At 33.1% G+C, this 23,283-nt stretch overlaps 1 protein-coding gene across 1 annotated transcript in view; it reads right to left on the bottom strand.

Moving 5' to 3' along the window:
- Positions 1 to 23,283, bottom strand: part of LOC139498898 (uncharacterized) — a 332,230-nt gene that overhangs the window by 22,579 nt on the left and 286,368 nt on the right. Inside the window, exons 15-19 of the mRNA XM_071287488.1 lie at positions 17,374 to 17,480; positions 13,507 to 13,960; positions 11,005 to 11,780; positions 8,981 to 9,011; positions 2,009 to 2,280 (exon numbers count right to left, since the gene is read on the bottom strand). Of these exons, the coding sequence (XP_071143589.1) occupies positions 2,009 to 2,280; positions 8,981 to 9,011; positions 11,005 to 11,780; positions 13,507 to 13,960; positions 17,374 to 17,480 (1,640 nt within the window). The remainder of the gene's footprint in view (positions 1 to 2,008; positions 2,281 to 8,980; positions 9,012 to 11,004; positions 11,781 to 13,506; positions 13,961 to 17,373; positions 17,481 to 23,283) is intronic.

Below are 23,283 nucleotides of genomic sequence, written 5' to 3' on the forward strand. Positions count from 1 at the left end.
TGAAAACTGCGCCAATGATAAAAAATCTAAGTACATTTTTAGATTCAGCATATCAAAGAACCCGAAGGATTCATTTTTTGTTAAAATCAAACTAAGTTTAATTTTGGAACCTTTGGACCTTAATGTAGACCAATTTGAAAACGGGACCAAAAATTAAGAATCTACATACACAGTTAGATTCGGCATATCAACAAACCCAAATTATTCAATTTTTGATGAAATCAAACAAAGTTCAATTTTGGACCCCTAAACCGTTGGGACCAAAACTCCCAAAATCAAACCCAACCTTCCTTTTATGGTCATAAACCTTGCGTTTAAATTTCATATATTTCTATTTACTTATACTAAAATTATGGTGCAAAAACCAAGAATAATGCTTATCTGGATCCCTTTTTGGCCCCTAATTCCTAAACTGTTGGGACCTCAACTCCCAAAATCAATCCCAACCTTCCTTTTGTGGTCATAAACCTTGTGTTTAAATTTCATTGATTTCTATTTACTTATACTAAAGTTATTGTGCGAAAACCAGGAATAATGCTTATTTGGGCCCTTTTTTGGCCCTTATTTCCTAAACTGTTGGAACCAAAACTCCCAAAATCAATCCCAACCTGCCGTTTGTGGTTATAAACCTTGTGTCAAAATTTCATAGATTTCTATTTACTTAAACTAATGTTATAGTGCGAAAACCACGAAAATGCTCATTTGGGCCCTGTTTGGCCCCTAATTCCTAAAATATTGAGACCAAAACTCCCAAAATCAATCCCAACCTTCCTTTTGTGGTCATGAACCTTGTGTTAAATTTCATAGATTTCTATTCACTTTTACTAAAGTTAGAGTGTGAAAACTAAAAGTATTCGGACAATGACGACGACGACGCCAACATGATACCAATATACGACCAAAAAATTTTCAATTTTTGCGGTCGTATAAAAATGGTAGGTTGCATCTGCTTTTTTAACGAACAAAACCTTCCGCTTATACAGCAATGTTAAAAATACTGCTAAATTGACTACGGTATGTGACATGAATATAAAGTACGAATACATGCAAGAACATTCAGTACACACAAGTACATAAATAAACAATACAATAATCCATTTCAACATGTAAATCACATAATAACAACAAACACCTACAACTAATTTATGACATATTACAAATAAAGCACAACAGAATATAAATAAATGAAATGTGCCTCACATGAATTTTTCAACGTCACAAAAAATGACGTCCCTGAGCTAAATTTCCAAATATGAAATTGGGTTTCAATTTGTAAGGATGTATTTCCTAAACATTACAAGAATATTAAGATAAAATTATGTAGTAAGAGTGTAATTATTTGTATGTTATAACCTTGATTTCCTTTTAAATAAAAACTTTGAAAGAAACAAATACATCCTGTGCATATAGTTGCTTTAAACCTAAAAATCATATACATGATCTAGGTGATTAATATCTTTACTTTTACAAACATAAAGAAAATAAAAATGGATTTAAAACCCCAAAAGATAAGACATAAAACAACATCAAACCAGAATTACAAATGAGACATCATAACTGAATTCATTAATGTTGGATGTACAAATACTGAGACACGTCTAAAAACATTAAGCAAGACAGTTATACTTGGGAATAGGTCATGTTCAATACTTAGAAGACCAACATTTACACCAAACAATCATTTCTTTGAAATATCAAGCCTTAAACAAAAAGTTGTCATATGTGCAACTGTATATGAAATAATAAATATGTATATCATTCATTGCACAATAGACTAAAGACCACAAAGGACACCTAAGAGCAAATACAGTGTGTAAAACAGACAAGTGCCTCTAGCAAGCCTCACAAGTGAGTAAGGCATCTAAATATATATTGAATTCATGTTGATTGATGACACAAATAAATACATATTAAAAGTGTTCATATATAGAACTTTTAAACATGTTCACAATGTCAAATTTTCAAATTGGTTTTAGTCATTACACAATAGGTACGGGTATACACTTACTTGACACAAAACATGTGATGATATTTCCATGTTTGTCAGAGCTTCTGCTAATGCTCTAAAATTGTTCTTTTCTTTCTTCTCCTTCCATTTTAATAAAATAACAAATTTCGCAACTTCTTTATTTGTGGGATAATTTTCTGTGATAGTATCCCATTGATCAGACATTTCCAGAAATGTCACTAACTCATGCATATGGCTTGATGCACATTTGATTGAAAAACGCAACAGTTCAATATCACTTGGTCTCTGGTTTAAAGCATCATCACTTAAACCTGAAAATAATAATACAAATAGCATCCCACTTACAGAAAACAACACAAAGTTACACTAGGAGAACATAGTACACCCTTGTTGTGCATTTTGAAATTCATGCAAGCTAATATTGGATATTTCGAAGGCACATTAAATAGATATGTACAGAAGCATGCCTGATGATACAGTTTATACCAGTTTGTTATGTTCACCAATTTTAATAGTATTTAAAGTTTCTACTAAATCAATCGAAGTAATTTAAGGTTTTGGTAACAGTATGTTAAAAATCTGACAATTAATGTTCCATAAATCTGGAATGACAGACCGAAACATCTACATAGATGTTGAAAGTTTTAAAGATACGGTTTAACTTAAAGCATCACGGGTCAGATAAATCATGTCAAACAGACATTTACAACTTAAAATTTGTATACACATAATATAACTGATCTATTGTTAACAATTGAAAAACAGACCACCTTAAAATGAAACTTAACATTGATCAATGAACCCAATCTAATTAAAAACCAATCTCTCATCGCTCCCGTTTTCTGATATGTCGCGTGGGAGATCTAACGAAACCCGCTTTGGGGTCACATGTGAATGACCTCGTAGGTGTGTCTTTTTCGACCAATGAAATTGAGTCTTCCACGATCTTGAAAGTTTATCGTAAGGTAAAGGGATGTAACTCATTTTATATACAACAAAATCTTCAGTCAAAATAATTCATAAACTTTTTTGATTGGCTTATTAATAGGTCGTCAACTCATTTGCATATCATTATAAATTCATAACTTCTAGTTCACTCAGATGTGACCTCGACATATCAGAAAACGGGAGCGATGAAAGATTGGTTTTTAATTAGATTGCAATGAACCATGACAATGAGTTTAACGTCAGATGATATCTGCTAGACAATATTAACACCTTTATACAAGCATGTCATACACCAACATATATTGCTTAGAGTACTTGAACAACAGACTAAAACACAAAAACTTTACATTACCTAATGAACCATGACAATGAGTTCAACGTCAGATGATATCTGCTAGACAACATTAACACCTTTATACAAGCATGTCATACACCAACATATATTGCTTAGAGTACTTGAACAACAGACTAAAACACAAACACTTTACATTACCTAATGAACCATGATCATGAGGTCAAGATCAGATAATACCTGCTTGACAGACATGTACACCTTAATATCAATCCATACACCAACTATAATTGACCTATTACTTAACAAACTTGACCGACATAAACCAATTCCAGTTATTGCATAAACCATATATAGTTTGACATTTACATTGTCATATCGGGGCCTTTAATAGCTGACTATACGGTATGGGCTTTGTTCATTGTTGAAGGCCGTACGGTGACCTAGTTGTTAATGTCTGTCATTTTGGTCTCTTGTGGACAGTTGTCTCATTGGCAATCATACCACATCTTCTTTTTTATGAGTGTTGACTGACGCACCAGTACATATTAGATTTAAATGCAAAGACTGGTCTTGCATTTGTTGAGACCATATTGAGAATATTACCAACTGATCAAGACGCAATCAGACTTATTAAGTAAAGTCTACATCAAGGTCAAGTACAGATAAGTACAGTTAAGTACTGTTGAAATTATCTTGAGTCTTTTCATGTTAAATCTGTTTGAGCACACATTATGGTCTTTTCATAGTCTTGGCAGTGTGTAGTGTTTCTCTATTGTCATCTCAGTTTTTCAGAAAAATTAGCTTAATATGATACCAAGAGTGAACATGCTGAGATTATTGCCTGCTTATCTGATTATACTTGAATGTTGAAAGTCTTTCTGGTCAAGGTTTTACTATAAATTCCAATAAAACTTGAACATTACAGAATCCATAAAAGTAAGATAAAAGTCATATACACATATGATTTGCGAAGCATGCCAAATGCATAGGTGCACTTTTTTTTTCATAATTCCATACACCAAACATAGTTGCCATATGGCTTAATTAATATAGTTTTTGAGAAACAGACTTAACATTAAAACTCAATGTCCACCAATGACCGATGAAGTCAAGGTCAATTGAACGCTGCTAGACTGACCCACTCCTTATAGTATCTGAAAAACTGACCTAATCTCAAAACCATTGAGCAATGAACCACGAAAAATAAGGTTAATGTCAAATGAACTCTGACAAGCAGAACTGTACATCCAGCATACAACGTGTTTTAGACGTTGGCTGAAGGTCAGGACTATTAATGTTGGGTCATTAACATATGCTGTGATAATGTCATGATAACATTAAAAAAATAATGTTATGCACTGACAAATATATAACTTTAAGGGTTGACGTTGGCTGAATGTAATAGTTATTACTATAATTACCAATGTTTTAGATACAATGTTGTAACGTTCTTTACATATTACGTTCTGTGGCATTGTCATGATAGAAATTCTGTTTTATAATTATTGTATTTGTTCTGATTATTATTTTTTTTTCCCCGCCACATTTTGTTCTTGCGATAAATGTTTGTTTCGCAATATGTCGATTAGATATTTCTTATATTGTATCGTATAGTTTATGCGCTATTAAATTTCACCCTGCAAAGCCGAACCATTTTCTTTGTAAGAGTTATCTCCCTACTTACTGTTTATCATCAGAGTGCATCTCCTTCGTAACAAAAAAAGATATCGACAAAATTCTTTCAACAAATTGTTCGTTACATCCTCAGGAATTTTTGGCTAATTTGGATCGAAGCGATTCTATGGAGTTATCTACCTTTACCAAATAAATTTGTCGGTATGTGTTTTCATCTCATCAACTATTAACCATATAACCTTGTAATGTTTTATTTAAGGCCCCTAGATCTTAACTTAGAAAATGAGGTCAAGGTCAAAGGTCACGGTCAAGTTCTAAATTTTGTTTTTGCCTTGTTTTGAGATTTTATCCAACAGTTTTAAAGATATACATTAAACAAGAGTGCACAGACTGAAATGTCTTGCCTTCTATACTAATCATTGATATTATGTTGATAGTCCTAAGTATAAAGCTAAGCTTTATAACAACTGTCACATAAATTTAACATTAACCAAGATACCTAAACAAAGACCAATGAACCTTAAAAATGAGGTCAAGGTAAGATGAACTATGCCAGGCAGACATGTACAGCTAACAATGCTTCTATACAACATATATAGTTGACCTATTACTTATAGTTTAAGAAAAATAGACCAAAACACAAAAACTTAACACTGTGCAATAAACCGTGAAAATGAGGTCACGGTCAAATAAAACCTGCGCAACTGACATAAAGATCATAAAATATTTCCATACACCAAATATAGTTGACTTATGGCATATAGTATTAGATAAAAAGACCAAAACTCAAAAACTTAACTTTGACCACTGAACCATGAAAATGAGGTCAAGGTCACATGACATCTGCCCGCTAGACATGTACACTTTACAATCATTCCATACAACAAATATAGTAGACCTATTGCATATAGTATGAAAAAAACAGACCAAAACACAAAAATTTAACTATAACCACTGAACCATGAAAATGAGGTCAAGGTTAGATGACACCTGCCAGTTGGACATGTACATCTTACAGTCCTTCCATACACCGAATATACTAGCCCTATTGCTTATAGTATCTGAGATATGGATTTGACCACCAAAACTTAACCTTGTTCACTGATCCATGAAGTGAGGTCGAGGTCAAGTGAAAACTGTCTGACAGATATGAGGACCTTGCAAGGTACGCACATATCAAATATAGTTATCCTACTACCTATAATAAGAGAGAATTCAACATTAATACAAAAAATCCGAACATTTTTTTCAAGTGGTCACTGAACCATGAAAATGAGGTCAAGGATATTGGACATGTGACTGACGGAAACTTCGTAGCATGAGGCATCTATATACAAGTATGAAGCATCCAGGTCTTCTACATTCTAAAATATAAAGCTTTTAAGAAGTAAGCTAACGGCCCCGCCGCTGCCGGATCACTTTCCCTATGTCGAGCTTTCTGCAACAAAAGTTGCAGGCTCGACAAAAACAAGCACAAAATGTTTGCTTTATTGTAATGAAGATATGTTACATTTGATCTAATACAAATAAAGTGCATCTTATAGGAGTTAGTGCCCCTGAAATGTCTCAATATATAGTTATTTGATATAAACTTCAACTAAGTTCATTATAAAGCCATATGACCTTGTACAAAAGGTTAGGTGACAAATGACCTTGAAAAATGACAACCGGAAGTGACCTTGAGAAAACTGGAAGTAGCTTTTTTTGCACTTTTTTCATATCAAAGTACTCATAATCCATACATTTTGTAATTTAAATACATTTATCAATCACTAAAGACTAGAAGTGACTTTCTGTAAACCGGAAGTGGTCAATTACATCCCGGTTTACAGGCAAAAGTATATCATGTATATAGAAACTATATATTTTTGAAATCAGTGTGAAAAAAGCTATCATATGAGACCAAAAGTAACATTTACTTAACCGGAAGTAGCATATTATCTACTTTAGTTCACTTTCAAATATATCAAAACCATTATTTATCGCATCAGTCTGAAGAAAGTAGCTTCTTTTCAAAATTTCTTTGATGTGGAAAGGCCTTCAATTGTTCTCTGAACAATTAGTTTTTTAATTTTATTAATGTTGGTTAACAAATAGTTTTACATAAGTTAAGTGTCACTTGTTCTTGAACTTATGTTAGACAATCAAAGTTCTCTGGTTTTATCCACGCAGTACCAGTGTATAGTTGTATAAGTTATAGAAATTTCATATCTTTTGGATAGTTTTGTGGTGTTTCATAAATTATACCACAGCTTTTGTTGAATTCCCGGCAATAACCTCACGAGACGAAGTCGAGTGAGGTTGCCGAGGGGTTTCAACAAAGGCTATGGTATAATCTATGAAACACCACAAAACTATCCAAAATATATGAAATATCTGTTTTAACCTATCGCATATATTGCTGTTTAAAAATGTGTATTTCATATATTTTTGTTAGTTTACTTTAAAAATACTTTAATACGAATCAAATTACCCTTTTTGGACCTTACACATTAAGCTCTGCCTACTTTCTGAAATAAGGAAGGGCTTCTGAAACAGCGGGAACATCAGTTAGACAAGATTTTTCGACAGCGATGGATGCACATCTACATTGGTGACGGGTAACGTTACAGACAAAAGAAATTGGATGTTCTGCATATGGCTGCAAGAGATATTTTAAAAGTTTTCCGGAACCCCAGATTAAAAGTTGAACTGCAAAGGGTAAGTGTATTTTTTTATCTTATCAAAATTTTAAATGTTCGAAACATTAATTTTTTATTGTTGACTAATTTTATAATTCGTGGAAATTTAAATCTCAAGAATCTTTTAGTGAGTTTGGATGAATAATTCCATGTTTTAATTTGTACCAGAAGCCCAAGTCGACGCATTAATTAACAGGGTATTCAAAATGTCCACGATTAAAATCGCATGCGATGTATATTCTATTGTTTTATATATTCAGCTTCATTTAAAGGAACCTATCTATTTTAATTCTCAAACATAATTGTTATTACTTAAGCAACATCGTTAACAGTTTAGATTTATATCAAATCGGATGAGAATCCAGGATTTTTAAAGGGGAGGGGTCTAGCAAGTCAACATTTAAGGTAAAACTATATTTAAAAAAAGGACTACACATCTACCATACATGAAGCTCCTTGAAAAGGGCGTGCCTTCCGCTCCCTCCTCCCCAAAAAAATGTGCCTCGGCAATTTTAAACCCTTTTACCAAATATATTCATGTGGCTGTACAATGGAGGCTATGTGACTACAATCGAAGTAGACATCAGATTCTGAATCACCGAAAATCAACTTATATTTTCATGTATAATTTGATAATTAAATTTTAACACATTTATACCTTTTTTTTAAATTTGTTCTTGACAATTTTTTGTTCATTTAAAAATATAGGGACAACGGAGTTGGTATACGTGGGTTCGATTCCCACCCTAGGCATTCATTTATATCGGCTGGTGCAAAGCGGGCAGTTTAGCTTAGTGGCCCCACATTGACTCTGTTGTTCATATGTCAATTTAAAAATTCAGGCGGCCTTTATTAGGTCTTGCCATCTTTGTTTTTCTTTTCGAAAATCATACACCACAATCCATGGTATAATTGTGAAAATTATACCATAGATAGCTATGGTATAATTTTCGGTTATTGAGATTTATACTCTTGTTGCATTCCCATAGGTTACATTGTACAGCTATAGGTTAACACATAGTTTAACAATCATATTTGAAAATCTTATAAAATCCTTTATTTTCAGTTTTGGAAGGAAAAAAGTTGCTTATGTTAAAAGTGTGAATAATCTAGAAAGAATCATTTCCTGCCAATCGTTCAATGCTTATATCTCAAAAACAAGGAAACAGACCCTTCAATTTTTTTCTATTATTTAAGTTCCATTAATAATATACAATCAATTTATTACAATCTTTTTCAAAGCTTGTTATTGTGAAACAAAATAGAAAACTCCCTTACTATTACCATGATTACAATTAAAAGACTAAACAGTATGTCTATGCATCACATTTGAAAAAGAAGTCATAAATTAAAAGACAAAATTCAGTGTAATTACAGTATTAAATATAATTCTCATATCTCCTTCTTACACCACAGATTGAAAAATTCTTAACATAGTTAAAGAATTCTTACCTGGACAATTCGGCTCACACTGTTCTTTCTCCTGTAGAAATAATATATATAAATAATGAAAAAACGCAATATTAATACGTGTGTATGCAAAATAATTTTTTTGGTAGAGGCGTCTGAATACAGCACAAAAAACATTTTTTTAAAGGCAAAAAAAAAGCGAAAATGTATATTTAAAAACAAAACCGCATTTGACCAGCAGGTCTTACAACGGATATTCTTAAACCCTGCTGACTGTCAATGGCGATTGTCAAATACACTGACCACCAGATGTTGGATCTTAACTAATAATGTAATACTAAAAGGCAGAAAACAATAATCTTGCAGAAAAGATGGTATACCGCAAACAAAAGGTGCAAAAGTACACTATATCCTAATATCATCAATTAATGTCTCGTCAGTGATGTTAGAAAACGACACGGTATTTGGAAGGCCATATTATCTACCTCAATTTAGGATGGACTCTTAAATTTTGAAGATTTGAAATAGGATAATTGGATTATATAAACATTTTCCTAAATACCACAAAAGTAGATGAGTCTAATTTAGTAAAACGCATTTGACTAGCATATCGAACAGCGGATGTGCATAAACCTCTGCTGACAGCTTTTGGCAATCATGTCAAATAAAAGGATCATTAGATGTAACAAAATGGATCTTGATTATTAATTTAATACCAAACAGAAAACAATAAACTTATGGAATAGATATTATACCGCAATGAAAAGGTGCAAAAAATGAGTACACCACATCAGGATTTGGACAATTATTATCGTTTTTAGAAGGCCATACAATTTACCCTAGTTTAGTACTCAATTTAGACTATTTAATTTTGAAGAGTCGACATAGGATGAACATTTCATTTAAACCAGAAGGCAAATATAATGCAAGCCCAAACGAAAAAATAAAAAAAACGCATTTTTATACGTATGCATGCAATTTGCAAAACACATGTATTTGTAGAGGGATCTGAATTAAACAGACAAGAGAGCCGTTGTGTAGTGGTTAGTGCATCGGACTACTAACACAAAGGTTTGCGGTTCGATTCCTGTTTGGGATGAAAATTTCAGGAACTCAATTTTCTGCTCTCCCTTGACACCATCTGTGAGTATGGTCTTGAGGACACGATAATAGTCCGTCGGAAGTGGACGATAAATGGCTGACCCGTGTTAAGAGAGAGCCATATCTCTTGCACATTAAAGACACCCTTGTAGATTTCGAAAAAGAGTAGGCTAATGCAACTATAAGGCAGCACTTGCACCCGCAAAGTGGAAAGGGAGTAATTTAAGTTGCAAAACTTGTTTCCCAATCCACTATAAATAAATATGTTTAAACTAAGCAGACAACTTTTCCCTTATAAACAAAACACATATTACTAGCAGGTCGAACAACGAATGTTCTTATACCCTCCTGACTGCCAAAAAAATTGATCAACAGATGCCATTCTGTTTTTAAAACATGTACACGATACAAAAGAAAAACACACACTTAATCTGTTACCCATGAAATTTTATTCAGATTGAGTAAATGATAAACATAAGAGAAATGTATTGTCCATAACTCTCATAACTTACTGAGTTCATAATTCTATTTACTTATTTAGAAAAGGGGTATACTTTTTGGTAGAATGCTAAAGTTAAATTGTATTCCTGGGATTTTGTTTAGTTGATACTTTGTTAATAAATTTCATTGGAATTATAATTATGCAAACAGACTTTGAATAGTTAATTTAACACATAAATTACTAGAGGTAAATTTTACAAGTAGTGTCATTTACCAGCACCTACCTTACCCAATACAAAATAGAAAATAAAACACTTCTCATTGTTTGTTTTCATTAACCAAATGAGTTTTGCAAAGTTCAAGCATTACCGATTTAAGATTTCAATTTATTTTTTTGTATTTACCTTTTTTTTTAATCTAACATCATCATGATCATCTGTCCTAAGATTTCAATCTTAGTGTTATTTTTTCTTTGAATTTATCAGTGATTTTCTTAATGACCATACAATGTATCTAATATATACCTTTTCTTGGTTCCAAACAGTGGAGTTTCCTGCTCTATGGGTTATGTTATGTGTGTCACAAACCCATTCATTTGACTGTAAAGCTTCCTCTTCATCAATGAAGCATTTCATCTCAGAACATGAATATTCAAGATGGAACGGTAATTGTTGACAGCGTTTTACATGGATTGTGGACTGATAGAAATCCGAAATTCTCTCCAGTGTTGTAACCAAACATTCCTTAACTACAGTAGCTATATCTCGTACTATAAGTCCAGCTGAGGTTTTATGGACTATATACAGAAGAATCTTGTTGCCTTCAACACAAACTACAATATCATGTGACTTGTCAAATGAGACTACAACAAATCCTGAAAAGAGGAGCTTTCTACCTTCATATTGCTTCAAAGTCCACATGCTCAAACAGGCACTGATCAGACGATTAGGCAAAGCTGGTGGTATGACAGTCCCTTTAAAAACAAATGCTAAGCATATAGCTCTCACTGGTGTACACTCTTTGTCCATAAAGCTGGTGGTATTTCGTTGTGTGACCATACAGGGAACAAAGAACATCTCTACTGGTAACCGACTTCCTGAAGCTGTATCATACCTCCGTTGCTCTGCCAGAATATCTAAATGAATGAGTATGTTGAATATAAACTCTTTGTATGGTAAAACTGCACGGAAGTCCTTCTGTTTCCATATCTGATACAAGTCTTCTCGATGTATGATCCCACTTTCTGACATTCTCCTGAAAGTTTCCTGTATTCTTCTTTTCTTTGGCCAAAATCCTTCATCTAAAAATAAACAAAGTTTTTTTTATTTTTTTTATTTTCCCTCATTGATAATTTTTTTAATTTGAACAAATTCCTACAGGACAACAATCTGCTGTGTAACATCAAATTAAACAAAAAGAATGATACCCACACAATATGATGCATAAGGTTTTGTGGTCAAGCTATTAAAATAAATGGTAAAAGTCCCTTTAATTACTCCTGTAAAACTAGTCAAATATAAAAACTGATGATAAAGCAGGGTGGAAAGAATATGACAGCAACTAATCTTACTATGTAAAAGTCCCTTTGCTCCTGTGAAACTAGAGGCTCCAAGAGCCTGTGTCGCTCACCTGTTACTGTATTTACTGATGTCGGCCATCTTGGTTGGTAGGCAGGGTCATTAGACACTTTTTTAAAATAGATACCCTAGTAATGATTGTGGCCAAGTTTGGTTAAATTTGGCCCATAGTTTTAAAAAAGAAGATTTTTGTATAATTTACAAAAATAATGAAAAGTTCAATATTGATTATAAAGGACAATAACTCCTTAAGGGTTTCTCTAACAATTTTGGTCATGTTGACTTATTTGTAGGTCTTATTTTGCAGAACATTATTGCTGTTTACAGTTTATCTCTATCTATAATAGTAACCCAGATAATAACCAGAATGCAAAATTTCCTTAAAATTACCAATTCAGGGGGCAGCAACCCAACAACAGGTTGTCGGATTCGTCTGAAAATTTCAGGGCAGATAGATCTAAATGCATTGGTTTTGAAGATATAAACCAAAATATACATTTTACCCCCATGTTCTATTTTTAGCCATGGCGACCATCTTGGTTTGATGGCCAGGTCATCGGACACATTTTTTAAACTAAATACCCCAAGGATGATTGTTGCCAATTTTGGTTAAATTTAACCCAGTAGTTTCAGAGGAGAAGATTTTTGTAAAAGTTTAAGGACGCCAGACGCCAAGTGATGAGAAAAGCTCACTTGACCTTTCAGGTCAGGTGAGCTAAAAATGGTCCAATAAAAGTGATAATAGAACAGGATGGAGAGAATATGATGACAGCTAATCCTAACAAGTCAAATAAACTCATTATAGATACCAGAACTAAATTTAGTATATATGCCAGACGGGTGTTTTGTCTACAAAAGACTCATCAGTGACGCTCGAATCCAAAAAAGTAAAAAAGGCCAAATAAAGTACGAAGTTGTAGAGCATTGAGAACCAAAATTCCTAAAAGTTTTGCCAAATACAGCTAAGGTGATTTATGCCTGAGGTAGAAAAGCCTAAGTAATTCCAAAAATTCAAAAATTTGTTAACAGTAAATTTATAAATATAACCATATCAATGACAATTCATGTCAGCACAAAAAGTGCTGACTATGGGGGTTGTGATAACAAATCATTATGGCAAACAGTCTCTGAATACTGATGTGTTTCGAATGGACAGATACACTCACTGATGAGTCAATTGTCATTTACATAGCTGTGCAACGTCGGAGGATCATAAAGCATGCAAAAGGACATTAAAGAAAGAATAATAAACAGCATGAAGACAAAATAAAAGCCATACATCAGTTCTGCTCAATGGCCTCATTATGTACAACAATGACATCTGCATGAAATAAGTCAGTAACTCTTAGTTTTCAATTGATTAATAGTTTAAACATATTTTATTTGCAAAAGTAGCAAAAGGGATTGGACACAAGTTATAACAACATTAGAGACGTAATTGATTAATACCTGTCACAAAGGATCTCATGACCTCCACCATGAGTAGCGGGTTAATTATCACATAATTTTGGAGCTGAATAGTATTAAAGTAGATAAGCTTCCCAAGAGAATGTTGGAAGTGTAGGAAGTCATGAAGTTGTACTGAATCCAGGACGGACACCTTGCTGATTGAATTCAATTCTTTAAGTTCTACCAATGACAGGATTTGTTTTCCTGCAGCTACCAATTCAGCAATCTCCAGTTCAAGGGGGACCCAAGCGTTTGGCATCCTCTCCCCCCAACATGGATGATCGAAAGTAAGCTCTGTGATGGCTTTCTTCAGGGATTCAATTTCTTGATCATTTTTATCAGTTGCATTGACAAATATTTGTTTGTCAAGGACAAGATGATTTCTTCCCTCATGGTCCCTAAATAGTTCCTCTACTTCGCTGTACAATAGTGCACGTCTGGTTTCCACATCCTCCTGTCAAAAAATAATTATCTTTAAGTACACATGTGAAGGCTGAATAGGATGCTGTTGCAAATGATTGATGTCATACTTGTCTATGTAGAGGAATATGATATAATTATTTTTCAAAGAACTGGTTTAAGTGCTTACAAAAGACTGTTGTACAATTATTTTTTGTTTTGTTTTTATGGATATTTGTCATTGACAGTAACAGAACTACACTGGTAACATATTCTTTTGTTACTTTGTTTCTAAATACATGTAAATAAAATAATGTATATGTTACAGTAAATAGGTGAAATTAGGAATTACATGTAATTACTAAAATTTAGGAATTACTTGTAATTCTTGATGCACTTAGTTAATACAAGTAATTCCTTAGACTGCCTAGTTATTACCAGTAATTACTAATGCATGTATTTAAATGACTTTTTACACCTATTCCCTAACAGTGAAACAATGTTCTTAAATATACCTTTTTGTTAAAGGGGCATTGGCTATATAATACAAAAAGTAAAATATGATTTCTTTTGTTGAATGAGATTTTAGTTCGCTTTTTGGTACTTTAAAAAAACATGGCTGATGAGTTATTCACTTGCAAGTGAAAAATTCGACCCCATTGAATAGTTATGTTTTTTGAAAATGCATGACTAGAAAGAAAAGATATCTAAACACTAGTTATTGAAATTGTTTAATCAACAATGTGACAGAGTCTAAATGCCAAGGGAAAAGCTAAACATTATAATCAGCAAATTAAAAAAGATGTTAATGATACTACAAAAAGACATGAGATTATTACAATCTTCTCTCAACATTGGTAAGTTAATATGGTTTTCATGACATTTCTGTTGTACTTAAAAGTAATTCAAACTATACAAGTTATTTAACAGTCCTGTTCAAAGGGCTAATGCTGTAGTAAAAGAAGAAGGGGCTTAGTGGATACATATGCACCACTTGCTTTGTCAAACCGAAGATCCTACCAGGTCCCTTTCCTGGGCCCATCCAAGGACTTGGAACAGGCACCTTCTTTATGTGCTGGGGTACACTAGTTTTGTTGAATATACCCCTCCCACCATAATTTAAATTTGTGATTAATGATGTACAAAAGACAGCAGTAAACACATTGTAAAACTCTGCCCAAAAAGCATCCAAACCTACCCAGAAATAATAATGTCCGTCTGTGTCTGTCTGTTTGCAAATCAAGACCAGGTGCTTTGTAAGGATAGGTGTTCTTTGCTTCTTATGCGACACTATCATTATGTCAATAGCCACTAAATATCGAATAAATTTATAAATGATGTATACATATCAACATTATTTTGTCAATTACCAAAATCATTTTGATAAATTACTATGCTCTTCATTGACTCTTTAATTGGAGTAATTGTTAAAAGGCTAATTTTAGTATTATTTGTGTAATAGACATTAAAAGAACTTTAACTGTGACACCTGTTAACCGTTAAATAGTAATATTTTCTTAGCATCTGAATGAACTCTCTAGAACTGTTGCAATTAATTAGTGCTATTTATCTATGGTCATAAAGTTGCCACTGAAGAACTTTAAAGTTTCTGGTTATTCTAATGTGTTTAACATTCAAAGATAAAGACAGAGTTAATGTATTTTCTGGTCAGTTTTAAGGTTGTTGCTCGATGTGAAAAGTTGGTTACATGTTTGCAATATATAAAAATTGTATAAGAACTCGATGTTGTCTTTTTAATTCATATTGAGGTGTAACAGTAATATCTTATCTTATTTATACATGTATTTCAATTTTAAATGGATATTTATATTTGCTACACAAAAGGTGGGATAACTGCTGTATGACTTGTATAATACAATTTTGTTGCAGATTATGTTTTAAGGTCTAGAGAAAGTCATCAAAAAGAGACACAAAAATATAATTTTATTTATGGCAAATGTCCGCTTCATCACAAAGTTCTGACAAAACAAGTTGTAGGTAAACCTATTTTGTAAAAGGAATTAAATCATCTCATATGTAAGATTATTCTAAATGACATGAAATGATATGCAAAGTATGTCAAATGGAAATTTTAATTTTATTATGAATTATCAAGATCATTTCACTTATTTGGCATAATCAAATGTCTATCACCTACAGCGGAATTTGCCTCAAAACTTCTTACAAATGTATTTCTCATATTTAAATTTATATCATTGGCATGCATTTTGCAAAAATTTTGAGTGAGTTTCAAAACTTATATAACAATCATTTTCCTGTTTCAATTCACAAGCAGAACTAAAGAGCATGCAGTGTTGAAGGAGCTTTGATTCCCTAGCCCTTAACTAATCCCAACAATCCCTACCCTGTTACTTCCTTATCTTATATCTTAAGTTAGTAAATAGCTGTAAAAATTACTAAAAAAATCATTGAATACCTGTAATCACTGAAACAATCAGTAAATACATGTAATTCCTAAATGAGTAGTAATTTCAGGTATTTACTGAATTGTTTAGTAATTACTTGTAATTCCCTATTTCACCTATTTACTGTAACATATATATAGATTATAGTTATCATGTATTTCTTGAGCTTATATCCTCCACTTAGTCTAAACCATGGAAAATATGAAGATTGTGACAAAATCATCAATTTAGGTACCAGAATTATTATTTGTTACGCCAAACACGAGATTCGTCTCCATAAGACTCACCAGTGACGCTCCGATCAAACTAGTTATAAAGCAAAGGAGTACAAAGTTGAAGAGAATTGGGGATCCAAAATTCCAAAAAGTTGTGCCAAATATGGCTATGCCTTGGATAAGAAAAATCCTTAGTATTTCGAATAAGTTATAGTTTTGCAAACAGTAAAATAATAAAAATTTCCATATGTCTTGGACAAAAATAGGAATGACATTTTCATTCTCAAATGATTAAAAAAAAGTATTAAGACACATCATCAACTGTTCAAGTCAACAAAATTATCAAGGATTAATACACAAACACTCCAGTGTGGTATGAAATTTCTTCATGTGGATATTAAATCAACATATATGTTTAGCAAATCACATTTGTCCTCTTTATCTTATTTTTGACCATTGGAATAGAGTTATTTTTAATCACAATATTTGCAATATCAGTACAGTCAGCATTACCATCTTTCTTTTAGTATGTTATTTTCTGGAGTCAAACTAGTTTGTAAAGGAATGTATGCTTTTACAAAATATATGACCCTGTGTTTTTAAAAGCCATTATGTTTAAACATATAACACATGTATGAAGTACCTGTAGAATAGACAATGGTTTATCTATGAACCTGATGATGCATCACCAAGTATAACATGTTCCCATGAAGCTTGGTTCTACATATTGCTACTATGAGAACACTCTGGTACTGTGTCCTTAGTGAATACAAACAAGATCTAAGGAAAACCTCAATAAATGACCTACATATATCTTTTTCACTTACCACTGGTATCTTGTCCTTATGGGTGGCAACAAACAAGATCCTAGGTATGCCAGTATACACCACCTTACAATAGGTCAGTATTGAGTTCACCCAGTGTAGTAAGAAGACTAAAAGTATAATAAAACTAAAATGCAATGTAATCAGATGTGTAATTTGTCTCAAATATATTTTAATTTTATCACTTTCATAAACTAGAGGCTCTAAAGAGCCTGTGTCGCTCACCTTGGTCTATGTGAATATTAAACAAAGGAAGAAGATGGATTCATGACAAAATTGTGTTTTGGTGATGATAATGTGTTTATACACCTTACTTTACTGAACATTCTTGCTGCTTACAATTATCTCTATCTATAATGAACTTGGCCCAGTAGTTTCAGTAAAAAAAAATTGTAAAAATTTACAAATTTTATGAAAATTGTTAAAAATAGACTATAAAGGACAATAACTCCTTAGGGAGTCAATTGACCATTTCAGTCATGTTGACTTATTTGTAAATCTTACTTTGCTGTACATTATTGCTGTTTAAAGTTTATCTCTATCTATAATAATATTCAAGATAATAACCCAAAATAGTAAAATTTCCTTAAAATTACCAATTTAGGGGCAGCAACCCAACAACGGGTTGTCCGATTCATCCAAAACTTTCAGGGCAGATAGATTTTGACCTGATAAACAATTTAACCCATGTCAGATTTGCTCTAAATGCTTTGGTTTTTGAGTTATAAGCCAAAAACTGCATTTTACCACTATGTTCTATTTTTAGCCATGGCAGCCATCTTGGTTGGATGGCCGGGTCACAGGACACATTTTTTAAACTAGATACCCCAAAGATGATTGTGGCCAAGTTTGGATTAATTTGGCCCAGTAGTTTCAGAGGAGAAGATTTTTGTAAAAGATTACTAAAATTTACGAAAAATGGTTAAAAATTGACTATAAAGGGCAATAACACCTAAAGGGGTCAACTGACCATTTCGGTTAAGTTCACTTATTTGTAAATCTTACTTTGCTGAACATTATTGCTGTTTACAGTTTATCTCTATCTATAATAATATTCAAGATAATAACCAAAAACAGTAAAATTTCCTTAAAATTACCAATTTAGGGGCAGCAACCCAACAACGGGTTGTCGGATTCATCTTAACATTTGAGGGCAGATAGATCTTGACCTGATAAACAATTTTACCACATGTCAGATTTGCTCTAAATGCGGTGTTTGAGTTATAAGCCAAAAACTGCATTTTACCCCTATGTTCTATTTTTAGCCATGGCAGCCATCTTGGTTGGTTGGCCGGGTCACGCCACACATTTTTTAAACTAGATACCCCAATGATGATTGTGGCCAAGTTTGGTTTAATTTGGCCCAGTAGTTTCAGAGGAGAAGATTTTTGTAAAAGTTAACGACGACGGACGACGCCGGACGCCAAGTGATAGGAAAAGCTCACTTGGCCCTTTGGGCCAGGTGAGCTAAAAATGGTTAAAAATTGACTATAAAGGGCAATAACTCCTAAAGTGGTCATAATGACTTATTTGTAGATCTTACTTTGCTAAACATTATTGCTGTTTACAGTTTATCTCTATCTATAATAATATTCAAGATAATAACCAAAAACAGCAAAATTTCCTTAAAATTACCATTTCAGGGGCAGCAACCCATCAACGGAATGTCTGATTCATCTGAAAATTTCACAGCAGATAGATCTTGACCTGATGAACAATTCTACTCATGTCAGATTTGCTCTAAATGCTTTGGTTTTTGAGTTATAAGCAACTGCATTTTACCCCTTGTTCTATTTTTAGCCATGGCGGCCATCTTGGTTGGTTGGCCGGGTCACCGGACACATTTTTTAAACTAAATACCCCAATGATGATTTTGGCCCAGTAGTTTCAGAGGAGAAGATTTTTCTAAAAGATTACTAAGATTTACGAAAAATGGTTAAAAATTGACTATAAAGGGCAATAACTCCTAAAGTGGTCAACTGACCATTTTGGTCATGTTAACTTATTTGTAGATCTTACTTTGCTGAACATTATTGCTATATGCAGTTTATCTCTATCTATAATAATATTCAAGATAATAACCAAAAACAGCAAAATTTCCTTAAAATTACCATTTCAGGGGCAGCAACCCAACAACGAAATGTCTGATTCATCTGAAAATTTCAGGGCAGATAGATCTTGACCTGAGGAACAATATTACACCGTCAGATTTGCTATAAATGCTTTGGTTTTTGAGTTATAAGCCAAAAACTGCATTTTACTCCTATGTTCTATTTTTAGCCATGGCGGCCATCTTGGTTGGTTGGCCAGGTCACCGGACACATTTTTAAAACTAGATACCCCAATGATGATTGTGGCCAGGTTTGGTTAAATTTGACCGAGTGGTTTCAGAGGAGAAGATTTTTGTAAAAGTTAACGCAGGACGACGACAACGACGGACGACGCCGGACGCCAAGTGATGAGAAAAGCTCACTTGGCCTTTCGGCCAGGTGAGCTAAAAAGGAAGGCAATTAAAAACCAGAAGCTTAGAAATAGAGTAAAACATCACGTTGTAAGAAAATGGCAACACGTAGAACAACAGATTTTTCTTTTATAATTTTACTTATTAAGCTTAATTGTATAAATTGTACCATTTGACCAAGGGAAGGCAATACAAAAAAATACAAAATTCAAAAAAATCTAACAACTGTCAACAAAACACTATAGGGAACACAAAAGATTGAGAACCCCTCAAAACCTGGGTGCATACTAGCATGCTCCTAACCAGTTACCAGTTACTGATATTGGCAACAATCGTTAAACTTTGAACAAGACAAGTGAACATTTGTTGTTATGTTGCATTTGAAGATGTGCATTCATGTCTATATAAAAAATTTGTAAGGGTTCCGCGGAACCCAGTGTCTCGCCTATTTTTGCTGTAAATCACAGGCTCAACAACAATGAGGAAAAAAATCAATAAAAATATTCCTCTTGTTACTATTTTATGATTGTAAGAAAATCTAAGCATTTGAAAGTAAATTACAGAAAAAAACAGAGTAATCTTTTTACAAACTTTACTTCTGGATACAATCTTATGATCATAAATAAGGTTATTTCCAAGTTTGGTACAAACCCAGGATAGTTTAAGAAAGTTATTTAAATTTTAAAAACTTTAACCACAGAGTGAATGTAATGGTTGCCTGCAGAAAAAACTAAGTCCATTTATAAGTAAAATACGGAAAAAATGGAATTTTATTTTTACAAAATTTTCTTCTGGATACTATCTTATGATCATAAACAAGCTTCTGTCCAAGTTTGGTACAAACCCAGGATAGTTAAAGAAAGTTATTAAAATTCTAAAAACTTTAACCACAGAGTGAATGTAATGTTTCCCCGCAGAAAAAACTAAGTCCATTTATAAGTAAAATACGGAAAAAATGGAATTTTATTTTTACAAAATTTACTTCTGGATATTATCTTATGATCATAAACAAGCTTCTGTCCAAGTTTGGTACAAACCCAGGATAGTTTGAGAAAGTTATTAAAATTCTAAAAACTTTAACCACAGAGTGAATGTTTTGTTTCCCCGCAGAAAAAACTAAGTCCATTTATAGTAAAATACGGAAAAAATGGAATTTTATTTTTACAAAATTTACTTCTGGATACTATCTTATGATCATAAACAAGCTTCTGTCAAAGTTTGGTAGAAATCCAGTATAGTTTAAGAAAGTTATTAAAATTTCAAAAACTTTAACCACAGAGTGAATATTTGTTGACGCCGCCGACAACGCCGACGACGACGTAATGTAGGATCGCTTAGTCTCGCTTTTTCGACTAAAGTCGAAGGCTCGACAAAAAGGAGATGTGGTATGATTGCCAATGAGACAACTATCCACAAGAGACCAAAATGACACAGACATTAACAACTATATGTCACTGTACAGCCTTCAACAATGTAAAACAAGTAAACAAGAAAACTAACGGTCTTATTTATATCAAAAATGAACGAAAAACAAATATACAACACATAAACAAACGACAACCACTGAATTACAGGCTCCTGACTCAAGACATGCACATACATGAACAATGTGGCGGGGTTAAACATGCTAGCGAGATCCCAACACTGCCCTAAACCATGCTAACCTGGGACAGTGGTAAAACAGTACAACATAAGAACGAACTATACAAATCAGATGAAAAAGGCTTAACTCATAAGATGGACAAAAATACAAGTGGACGTGGCCGGTTACTTGTACATCCGACAACAAAAAGACACAATGAACAGATCTGAGAGTACTCACAGTTATCTGACAGCTAGTTCAAAGTCACTAACAACTAATTAAAAAAATCATGAATCTTAAGACTAAACTATCAATCCGTACACATCGAAGATCCAATGGATTTATTGTAAAGACGTCATAAACAGTCAGAGAAAAACATGACCTTGTGCAATGTCAAGTTACAGGTATGCATTGTATATCTCTTAAAACTGCTTCCAATCTCAGTGAAAAGTAACTAGAGGTTCCCAAGAGCCTATTTTACTCACCTGATTCTACTTTGGTTATGAAAATCATGTAAAAATTTATTAAAGTCATAACACTTACCCTAATAAGGATTGAGGCCAAATTTGGTTTAATATTGGCCCAATTATATAATAGAAAATCCTGGTAGCCATCTTGAACATTAAATTGGCAATAAAGTAGAAACACTTCAAGTACATCATAAGAAACATTTATGCCATGTTTGGTTTCCTTCCCTTGGGGTCCTTTGTTAAACTGAGTATCCCCTTGGCAGCCATCATATTTGGTGCATTTGCTACACAAGACTTTTGTATGTATTTCACATATAAAGTAAGTTGTTATAATGAATTTCCCGTAGGCAGCCATCTTGGGTGATTGAATTGCTACAAAGTAACAACATGTAGCCAAGACCACAATAGGAACAATGTTGCCACGTTTAGTGTCATTCCATAAAGTGGTTCTCTCAAAAAAGACATATGTATATATTGCCCATAAGTTCCTATGTTAAACGAAGTTTCCCGATGGCGTCCATCTTGAATGATGGATCACCTACAACACTTCGGTAGCACCTCATTAGGAACATTCATGCCATGCTATGGTTTCAACCCATTAAGCTGTTGTCTAGAACAAGACATTTGTATATATAAACAAATATATTCTATCGAGTTCTTTGTTAAACTAAGTCCCCAGCTGGTTGCCATCTTGGATGATGGTTCCCCTACAAAGTTTCAATTCATTCCATTAAGTGGTTCTCTAGAAGAAGTGCAACTTGTAAAAAGTTAACTAAGACAACAACGGACAACTAACAACAAATGATAAGAAGAGCTGACTTGGCGAGAAATTTGAGCTAAAAATATGAAGATAACTAACATTGTAATCTGCCTGTAAGGCCAAGTTCGGATGGAATTAGAGCTCTGACTAGAGTTCCATATGAACGGTAAATAATTTTGAAGAGTAAGGTCTCTAGATTACCGGAAGTACAAGGCCCCTACTCTGAATATGTTTACATTCAAATTTGATTGGATTGACGTCATAACATCCGGGATATCGAGTCGATCTCTAGGAACCCTGCCACAACCAGGGTTCCTCGAGTGTTAATGGCGGAAAAGCATTATCCAATCATAACAGGTGTTATATATGACCATGTCAATTCAATCTACTCTAGATATCCATCCGAACTTGGCCTAAGTTATATGCCAACTTGAAGCATTTATATATATATATAGATTCTTACATTGGTATCAGTGGATTATCGGATTTCTTCAATCGAGATAGTTAATTTATAATTTAACTATCGAGATTGGATAAATCCGATAATCCACAAGTAACTATGTAAGAATCTGTTTCTCTAATGATTTTAAAAAAAAAATCTTTTTTTTGTTAAACGAAAATCCCCTTCAAGTGCCTTTCA

This window comes from Mytilus edulis, chromosome 12 (genome assembly GCF_963676685.1).
Source record: "Mytilus edulis chromosome 12, xbMytEdul2.2, whole genome shotgun sequence".
Taxonomy (NCBI): domain Eukaryota; kingdom Metazoa; phylum Mollusca; class Bivalvia; order Mytilida; family Mytilidae; genus Mytilus; species Mytilus edulis.